The 11,418-nt window shown below is 34.7% G+C and overlaps 1 protein-coding gene across 1 annotated transcript in view; it reads right to left on the minus strand.

The window, feature by feature from the left end:
• LOC106462117 (zinc finger protein 287-like) overlaps positions 1-11,418 on the minus strand; it is a 33,022-nt gene that overhangs the window by 17,015 nt on the left and 4,589 nt on the right. The window contains exon 2 of the mRNA XM_022389493.1: positions 4,758-5,058. Within this exon, the coding sequence (XP_022245201.1) occupies positions 4,758-5,058 (301 nt within the window). The remainder of the gene's footprint in view (positions 1-4,757; positions 5,059-11,418) is intronic.

Below are 11,418 nucleotides of genomic sequence, written 5' to 3' on the forward strand. Positions count from 1 at the left end.
TTATTAAGTAAACAATATTTTTAAGTTGTTTGGCTTGTTGAATTATAATGAACTCTGTACACGTAACTGGTGAAATAAGTAAAAATAAACGCACATGTGTAACTCTTGACAGCGCTTTCGAAATTTTCAGAAAGCTTTTTACACTTGGTGTAATAATATGTTTTATAGAACATACATCACCTTTCATCATGATTAAGCTATATTTTGATGATCACAGAATCAGTTTGTTTGTTTTCGTATATTCACGGAAAGTTCTCCAAGAAATATCTGCGATAGCTCACCCTGATTTTCAACCATTATAGACTATTGCGAAGGCAGCCAGTCAACAGTATCCATTGCCAGCTCTTGGGGTTCTTGTCTGATCGAATAGTTGAATTTGATAGCTACCCTTATAACGCACCCACAGCTTTAATGTGAGTAGGGAGTTTATTATATATTGTGTGTGTGTGTGTGGTAACTGCACGCGAGCGCTGGACTTGCAAGTCAGTAGTCTGACCTCGCTCGACCCCACTGAATCAATATAATATTACACACGTTCAAAGTGTCAACTACTGTAGTTGTTGCATTTGTGATATAAAATTTGCATGAAATACTATAGAAATTGTACTTTAGAACCGTTTTAGGAGGTTCGATATGATCCATCCTCTGTATATAGTATGCTACGCTAAATATATAAAAATATAAAATAATAACACGTGAAACTAAACAATAAAAACATAATGTTTTTCAATAAAATCATTTTTATAACCGACAATTTTCAAAGATTTTTCAGAGGCTAATTCACCGCTATTCAACACATTCCTTCCTTTACCATCTGCAACAATTTTTCTTTAAGATGTGGCTTTGTATTTAACAAATACGCAAAATTTTCCATTCTCCCCTTTAGGTTTACCATATAAAGTTTTATAATATTTATTTCTTTATCGGGCCCGGCATGGCCAGGTGGTTAAGGCGCTCGACGCGCAATCTGAGAGTCGCGGGTTCGAATCTCAGTCACACCAAATATGTTCACTCTATCAGACGTGGAGGTATTATAACGTGACTGTTGGTAAAAGAATAGCCCAAGAGTTGGCGGTTGGTGGTGATGACTAGTTTCCTTACCTCTAGTCTTTCACTGCTAAATTAGGGACGGCTAGCGTAGATAATCCTCGTGTAGCTTTGCGCGAAATTCAAACCAGCTCTTCAATAAGCAAAATATGTTTTAACATCTTTATACCCCCCCCCCCACCACACACACATTCTGTTTTATCATCTGAAATGTAAAACTGTCCCATTTTGCTGATCTGCTGACCTATGGTATTGGGTGAATTGCCACACCAGTAATTGCGTTCAACACCCAAATTGCTCGGTTGAGGTTTCCCAATATCTACTTGAAAAGTCTTATAGTATAAATATTTATAGATGCAATCAATGTTCGGTGACTTGAAAGATATGTCTTCGTAGGGAATAGCATGAGTATCCGTTTCATTCTCCACTTGTTTAAGATGTGCGACAGTAGAACAGGTATGTCGTGGAAGCAGCTTGTGTGCACATGATTTATGTTGATTTTCCAGTTGGACATCTTTCTTGATTATGTAGCATACTTTTTGCTTGAGAAACGTGGACGACTTTTGCTACTATTAACTTTGTGGATTTTCACCTGCTACAAGATGCCGCATTTGTTTACTATGATTGTGGTATACGACTGGTTGCGGGTCTCTTTCTGTGTGGTTCTCTCACCACAGATTGATTCATATTCGTCAGTTTTTTTCAATGCCATTAAGTACGATGGATATCCTTCTCTCGGAAATTCCACTTCCCGATCTGAGCACATCCTTATGATATGAGTATATAAATGTTTGCGTCGGAAAGGGTTGTTACATGCCCTTCCCAAATGCTTTAAATTGTCGATGATATAATACTACCTATGAGCGCCAAAAAAACCACGTCAATATGTGGTTGTGATACATGCCGTTCCACCGCGACTTTATATCGGCTGTGGTTGTCACATGATTTGCTGAATTGTATATTAAAATCGTTTTAATGTAAGGAACTCAACCCTCTGTGTAATGAAAACTATCTGCATTATACGAAGGCATTTAAGTTGACAGATGTAATGCTAATTACGGTCATAAATTGAATGTGATTAGTTTGTATTTCTTTGGCAGCGCAAATCTGGAGATGGAAACATTTTGATATGAATAGATTGGTTAGAAATAATATTTATTAACAACATCTTTGTGAAGTGAGCAATTTATTTAAGCATTCTAAATGAAGTTACCTCGACAGCACAGAAGAGAAAAGAGCAGAAACGACGATGATCGATTGAAGATAATAGCTTTTGTAGCCTTTTTAAATTGAGTCTTTATAACATAACCGGTAACCGATAATAATGACACAGTTGATAATGAAAACTGAGAGGAAATGATAAGTTACAAGTTGCACCGATTCTTTCCAACAGACAAAAACTAAAGGTTATTGTTTTACAAAGATCTATCAAAAGTGTTTCCACTTTTCATTGTAACTGGCGTGCTTATTATTAATGTCATTTGTTTCCACTTTGAGGATAATGTGTTTAGGCTAACGACATTGAAATAGATCACTGCAGCTATGCTCAGTATATTAACTTAATCGTAATTTTTCAATTACGTAGGTTTATAGTTAAAAATACACAATAAAAGCTCGAACACTAACTCTGTGTATAAAAGAAAAAGAGACAAGATTGTATTTTATTTGGCATTGCTCACGTAAAATACCTTCTTAAACAGTCCAAGATTAAAACTGTTAAGAAATGTTGCCTTGCAGGTAATGATGCGATTATATTTTCTTTTTAAATACAAATACTGGCGCCATTTTGTTTCGGCGTTTAAAACAACCTTGTCGAATTTATATGTTCATGTTGTGAAGTTATGTGACACGGCACACGCTGATAATATGTTCCACTCATCAGTAGAATGGAATTAATGACATGATGTAGCTTCACAAATATATAATACCTTTTTGTGGGGTAGTTTACTTTTGATATATCTTGGAGGGTTGAACAGCAAAAATGAGATCACTGGTAAGATTACCCAAACCAATGCGTATGATATTAATCTTTATCTTATAATTCACGGTATAAGTAGAAATAACATTTAGAACTTATGAATATTCAGATTAGGAATCTCGGAGCTTCTGCCAAAACGATATTTACGATGGTAGATTGCGGTCACTCAACCGAAAAATTTGGGAGCCGCCTGGCCCAGGGGCAAGGAAAGCCCTAATAAGGTGCACTGTTGTCCGCCGCCCAGTGCCTGCAGCGTTGGTAGCAAAGTGGGCTTTTTAATGGCTATACCCGCTGATGATGAAAAGCCGTCGTTATGAGGCGAGCGGAGGGTCATAATTATGGAATCCATGTCCAGGTATGTTGGCCTGCATACTGTTTACTATTTGATTAGACAAAATAATGTAGATCACCTGGCGGCAGACGCCTCGGATGGTTTGAGGAACGGTCTGGAAGCTAAAATATACACGACAAAAACACTGGATTGCGTGTGTTAGAATTTCATATCATGATTCATACTGAACCTAAATCATCATAAAGTGGTGATTTCCCAAGGTTATGCGGCTTTGTTGTCACGTGGCATGTCGTTTATGATGCTACTTGACTTTCAGCTGGAGAGGGTAATGTGTTTAGGCTAACGACATTGAAATATGTCACTGCAGCTATGCTCAGTATATTAACTTAATCGTAAATTATTTCGGCTACATAGGTTTATAGTTAGAAATCCACAATGACAGCTTTAACACTAACTCTGTGTGGACATAAAAGAAGAGAGAGAGAAAAACGTATTTTATTAGGCATCGTTAACGTAAATTACCTTCTTAAGCAATTCAAGAGAACAATTGCTAATAAATGCTGCCTTGCAGGTAATGATGCATTTATGTTTTTAATTCCTTTTTTTACACAAATACTGTACTAGACCCTGCCTATCTATTTGTTTCTCAGAATCTTTATGTAGTATCAAAACGTAACTTCTCATTCTGATTATCCACAAAACTCTAAACACATTCTCACAACGGGAACTAAAACTTACTGAAAATTATGTTGCGCTAGATAGGCACGAAATTCCATCCATGAAGTAAACATCTGTTGCTACTGAAATGTCATTAAATTGTACAAAAAACATGCCATTTATATGAGATTCAGAACATTAATGTCAAACTCTAATACGACCGCGCACAAGTACATTCCCATATAGAATCGTAGATCTGTATTAAATTGGAAGATATTTTTAGTTCGTCTGTTTATTTCTGTGTAGAATATATGAGCTTATCAGTTTATATATATTCTGAACAATCAGAACTGAAGTACCTCCAGAGGATTAATTGAATAGAACTGAAAAAACGATCAATATGGAAACGTCAGAAAGTATTCTAAATACAAAACAAAATGTAACAAATGTGTTTACAAACACGAAAAAATCATGTTAACCTAACAGACCGTCAGGTTAAACGTCTATGTAGTTAAATGCTTATTTTATCATTTAAGCTATTACATAAAATACCAGGTACATTAGCAGAATGAATTGTTTTGCATTATCATACTTTGAAATGGGTAAGATTTTACGGAAATCATTAGAATTTTTCATGACATTCGCTCAGCAAAGATTGTATTAAAATGCTAAAGAAAGAATTATGTATATACACTTACAATAACATAGTGTGAACCGATTATTAATAATATAATTTTGGAATTAAAGCATTAAAAAGTTTTGAAAGTAATAAGATATTCTTACCTTCTAAGACCAGTCCGATGGCATGCCGATAGTGAGCTGCAGTGAGATGTCGAGCAGCAAGAAACGAAAATGGAGTTCCACAATCTTCTTCTAATGTTTCGTAGTAAACTACCAGTTCCGTGTTTGGTGCAACGTTTCGTATAACCTCATATATTGGTTCACCTTTGACTAATGATCCGATAAGGTTGACTTCCGGACAAAACGTTGAAGAAACTCGAAGGAACCGCACCCAGTTACAATGACGCACACGACGGTCATCAGTGTCTTGAACTTCATCATAGCAGCCAAATTGATGTCGTACCTGTAGTGTAAGAAGGAGGAGGGGACACGTGAACTTTCCTTCTCAACACTAGTTTTCCCAAAGTAGCCATTGAAGTGCTTAAGAATACTCTATAGGGGGTGTGTTACCTAGTGTCGTTTTGAATGACAGCACCCCTGATGATTTGCGCTCATTTCACAGACACCGCGGGGTCATTGTTCTCGGAAAGGATGACTTACCTCGTTATCTGTTGGCTGACCAATACCAGGGGCCATGAGTTATGACCACTGTATGGACATTTCAACATCGTAAAGTTTTCAGTTTGTGAAAAGTTACGGCTATCTCTGTAATTACTCAGACCATTTGCAATAAATGAAATATAATACAATGTCCTAGCCACAAAGGTCAGTAATGGAAGAACATTCTAAACGTTTTGTTGACATTTTTACGATTGGAGAGTTGGTCGTATGAACTCGTTTTTCACCAGTGGTTTCAAGAACAGGACTTTGACCTCTCAAGAAGATTAAAACAATTCGATTTACTGTTCCCTAGAGACCACAGAATACCTTTGAGTAAGAAATTACGATATGTTGTTGAAACAAACAATAGTGGTTTTACATTTGAAAGTATTTAGGTAGTTTTATTAATAATTTGAGACAAAGATCTGAAGTATTTTCAAAACACTACGTGCTGGTTTTATCTAGCAGTTTTAGAACCTTGATCAAGAAGGCAGATGAACGTGTGTACTTTACACAAAGAGATAACTTCTCATTACACACACACAAACTTTTGTTTATTAAAATGATTCTTGTTTTCACTACCGATGGTTTCCACACATGGTAACTTATTGAGTAATTTATGTTTCTTCCTGTTACAGCATTCTTTGTAAAGAAATGATAAAGAAAAAAAATCACCGTTCTTCTAATTAGAATAAATAAGAGGTAGGGGCTAGTAGCAATTAGTATGGCTAATTGCAATTTTGATGACTTTTGCTTAAATTATTTGTGATTCGTATGTTGAAGTATTAAATAAAATCAAAAGATAAAAGTTTTAATGGATTTTTGAATATCTGGCGTTTTTTGTATATTTTATTTGGAGTTTTATAGAATAATTATTACGTATTTTCAATTTTAGGCAGTTTATATTAGTTCATTATACGTTTTAGGAGTTGTGCAATTATTACTTTGTGTACGTTATTGGACATTAATTTAACACGCAGAATGAACAGTTCAAATAAGACGTAATATTCTTAAATGTTAAATCCATCTCATTTTCTACATGTTTCGATAGGTTATGAATTCACAAAGGCTACAGTTAATTTGGTTCTGATGATTTGGTTGATAGAGCGATGGCCTCTTGGTGATAAATATTTTGTTATCTTTTTTGTACTTCCTTCTATACTAACAAAAAAAACAAAAAAAAACGACCAAGTGAGCAATAACAAATCCCAAATACTGATCCTATTTTTTACGATCATAATATCTATATCTACCTGACGACTTTGTTTAATCCGCCATGGTTACTAGAAGAATGCATTTCATAACACTCATCAGTTAGTTACGTAAGCATACGAACTGATAACGTGAATGAACTAATTTTTGGCATAGAGTAATAATATTAGGGCGTAGTAAAGTAACACTGCCAATTTTTTGTTTACGTATTCAGTATAGTCTGAGTGTATTTATTGAGAAAGAGGGAACTCCCCGTATTAGACTTGTGTATATCAGAAGGTCAGGGTCAAATAAATCATATTCTAAGAACTTAAAAGTGAAAGTAAAGTACAATGTATAACAATATGCGAACCACACTATTTGAAGTTATAATTGTGCCTTATTATGTGACTTAAAACTACCAGTATGTTTCAAAAAAGTGTATAGTATCGATAGTTTTAAACTACATGATGCTTTAACATTTGTAGTTTACCCTCGATGAAAAAAGGTCCATCTTTGGAAAACGCTCGGATTATATGATTCCGTATTTTTTTTCTTTAATTATTTCTTTTAAGTTAGTTGCTTTTATAACATCGTCAATGATGCTTTATAAATATCGTCAACGACCGAAAAAATAAACGCTCATGATCACGTGTTTTGATTTAAATGTTTTATTAAAATACGCTTTAGTTTTAAGCAACACACTTTTAAGGTTTAAAAACAGTGTCAAGCGTTCAAAAGAACAATAAAAGAATGTTAATAAAGCATAAAAAGGCTAAAAATGGAATATACATGCACATACTCGACATTCCATCAGAGTTATCATGGTATCTTGTGTACATATTTTCTCTGCTATCCCTTTTGAGTTGGTTTATATTTTATTTATTTCCAAATTATATAAGAAAAACTCCAGAATTTGAAATAAAGAACAAAGTAAGCTAGTATGAGATTAAATCATCAAGGTGGCTTTAGAAAGACTAGCCCACACGACTCTTCACTGACTTTTACTTGCATCTCGTATTGATCAAAATGCTTTCAGAAGTACTTGTCGTGATGTCAGCTAACCTCATCCAATTTCTAAGAGTATCTATAGCATCTAATTTTCCTGAGGTTTTTCTTACTTTCCACCAGGTTTACACGATTCTATTCATGTTGTCGTTTCTCTTCACACTTTCTTCAGACAGATTAAACTTTCCGGTTATTGTTCTACAACAAGGTTAAAACTTCCTACTCAGTTTGTAAAATTCGATATACAGACAATTGTATAGAAAACTTGCTATGCCATTAATGATGTGTGAACTACGATGAACAAAAAAAACTTGTCTGTGTAGTCCAACAAACTGGAATGAACTGTATCGTTGAATATCAATATTACGGAAAAGGTAAACAGCTCATGACTTAATATAAGGATATAAGCTGAATCTAGCTTTGCACTTTTCTCTAATAAGGAGTAATGGCCATACCGCAAGGCATTCACGACAATGAAACACTAAATGAAAGCAGGAGAATTGTCAAGAGCAAGGAGAACTAGACGCTATACCTGTTTGTATAATGACTGTGTCTGAAATAACGTATCATGTGTGTGCTTGCTATTGTACTTGAGGCATTTAAACCGGTTGAGAAAAAAAAAAACTCGCTTTTGCTATCTTTATAAATTAAACATAATAACTGCACGCAAATGGTTGATGTTTTATTCCAAACTAGAACCGTCATCTGTATCATGTTCGTTAGTGAATTATTATGAAGAGTATAATCATAATTTCATTTATTTATTTGCTACAGCTACAAATACAAAACCTTTGAAAAGCAGCTTAAGTCATTTATGTAAGCCTAATGTTACTATGCAGTTTATATTCCAGTGATATAAAACAAAATTTACTAGGAAGTGCAAACAATATATTTTTTTTTTCACATTTGTAAGCATATTATGCTTTAATTGTTCGGTTGTCAATCTGAAATAAATATATTGTACTTGCAAAATCAAGATAATTTAGTTGTTTATTTAAACACGCTTTCATGTAGATTATGGGGAAAATATTAGAGATTTGTAAAAGTTAGTTGAGGTTAAATTCCAGATAATTCAGATGTATACAGATTTTTGTGGAAAAAAAATTCGGGGAAAAGGTGTGACAAGATTTTGCGGTTTGAGCGAATGTACAAAACAAATGTACTCCATAAAATGTTATTTTTCACGTATGAAGCACAAACTTATTCTGCATACTTCTGACTAGAGTTGTATATTTCTAATTGTAATTTATTGCGTTACATGTTAGCTTATTTCCTTACACATGTACTTAGTGATTCATGAGACTACCGGGTTTCATATAAATATTCAACCCTATAAAAAAAACAAAACCAGATGCATAATCCCGAGTAGCTTCTTACGGTGAGGCACGGTCGCTTAGTTCAGACAGTTGAAACGGTTAAAATTAATTCCACAAATTTAATTAATAAACAAGAACCTGATAATGATGTAGCACATCATTTTCATGTCATTTATAACTGGACACGACAGGCATAAATTTTACATGCTTGCTAATCATGTTTACCACTCTTCCTGGTATACGTATATATATATAAATACATACCCGAAGTGAGCTTGCGTTTAGCTACGCCCATATTCTTGATTTGAAACTTCAATTTTGAGATGTATATTTCATTTTAAAATCAAGCTATATGTTTGTAGAAAATTCACATCTTTTAGGTGAGTTTTGTTTCCACAAGGCTGTTATAATATCTGTATTCATTTTTAACATAGGATACACGAGAGTTGTCGAAAATGCAATCTATAAATGATTGAAATTGGTTCATACACGTTTAGTATAAGGTCTACCACATGTTTTGCACAAAGCAATCAAAATATAATCAGTTTTTAATATACATATAATAAATAAGGCATAAACCACTCATTTCTAAAATAATGTCAAGTAGCCCCTGTTCATCAGGCATCTGAAATGCAAATTATTTGGCATTAACCCCCCCCCCCCCAATGGCACAGCGGTATGTCTGCGGCTTACAACTCTAGAAATCAGGTTTCGATACCCGTGGTGGGCAGGGCACAGATAGCCCATTGTCATAACTTTGTGCTTAACTTCAAACAAACAATTTATCATTAAGCTTATGAAATGTAAAATCTTGATCATTTGTTAGTTTGAATGGAACTACATGTTCTTAAACTATGTATAAATATCAAAGAAGCCTTCTGGATATTTGGCTTGTGCATGAAAATAGCTCTCAGACAAATAAAAACCAGCTAGTTATAGCAGGTTGTGCAAATTGACTACAAGTTTCCCAAATTGGTGTTAGCATAATGTGGAATCATTTACGTACCAATAATTGGTGTTAGCATAATGTGGAATTATTTACGTATCAATAATTGGTGTTAGCATAATGTGGAATTATTTACGTACCAATAATTGGTGTTAGCATAATGTGGAATTATTTACGTACCAATGGCGTAGTTTCATGACGTCTATATAGAACCACAACAGAAGCAAATGACCGATATCTGTCGATTCTTGGTCACCGCTTTAGTGAAACACCTGCTTGAAGACTGAATCAGATGTTTGTAGCCGCAACAGGATATTATTTCAATGTACAGACAATTAGAAACATACTTCACAAGGTCACTCTGTATGGCAGATGCCCAGTGAGTCGTATTCCACTCACAGCAAGGCATAAAACAGCTTCATAGCAATCGTGCTAAGAGTACATTCAGTGGATCAACGATATGTGCAGAAATATTATTTTAGGATGAGTCGTACTTCACCCTGCAGCAGGCAATAGATATGTATATTCACTTGGAGAGAACCTGCTACCAGATACAGCACCATTTTCATATATGAACACTGTACATATATCAGTGTGTGCAAGATAACATTGGTGGACTTACTGACCATTGTACCCTGTGAAACGATACCATTAAACTACACATTATAGGAACCATATTCTACGTCATTAATGACACAGACTATATGAACCACATCCTACGAACCTTTGTGATACCATATACCGATTCAACTGGCTTATGGATAATAATACCAGTTCCCACCGTGCTAAACTGTTCTACTCTTTCCTTGGAAAAGACCGGATTGGCCAAATAAAGTGGCCTGTACACTCACAAAACTTTAGTCCTTGACCAATACAGCATGTCTGTGATACTCTTGAGAGAATCATCGCGTCTCGTCGAGGAGTGGTCAAGGATACCTCACGACCTTATCAACAATCTGATTTTAAGCATACAACATTAATGTAAGGCTATTATTTTTGTTCTTGAAGATTATGCTCCACATTGAAGAGAAGTGCCATAAACAATAGAGGCTACCTCTACCAAATGAATGGCTAATAACTTGCATTTCGGATCACATGACAGATCATAAGACATCTGATTTCTACATAAATAAAGTAAGGTGATAATTGACATTGTTTTATATCAGTTTTCGTCTTGTCATAGCTAAAATATTATAACACCCAAATATCCTTTAATTGTTTTGTGCATTGTATATACATATAAGTTTAGATAGAAATTTGCGGAACAAAAACATGGGTGTCAATATATTGTATACATAACTATACATACACATAGCTATATACATCAAGAAATTATCACTGCGTAAAACAGGTTACTTCAGGTTTGTTTGTTTGTTTCAAAGCCAAGCCAAATTGGGATATTTACTGTGTACATCGCTAGGAACTGTACCCCGCATCCTAGCATTGTAAGTTCGCAAACTTACTACTGTCCAACCGGAAGACAGAACTCTTGTGTACATATTGTTGAAATTGTTTGTTTGTTTCAAAGCCAAGCCATATTGGGATATTTACTGTGTACATCGCTAGGAACTGACCCCGGGATCTTAGCATTGTAAGTTCACAAACTTACTACTGTCCAACCGGAAGACAGAACTCTTGTGTACATATTGTTGAAATTGTTTGTTTGTTTCAAAGCCAAGCCATATTGGGATATTTACTGTGT

Source organism: Limulus polyphemus, unplaced genomic scaffold (assembly GCF_000517525.1).
Source record: "Limulus polyphemus unplaced genomic scaffold, Limulus_polyphemus-2.1.2 Scaffold43, whole genome shotgun sequence".
Lineage (NCBI taxonomy): Eukaryota > Metazoa > Arthropoda > Merostomata > Xiphosura > Limulidae > Limulus > Limulus polyphemus.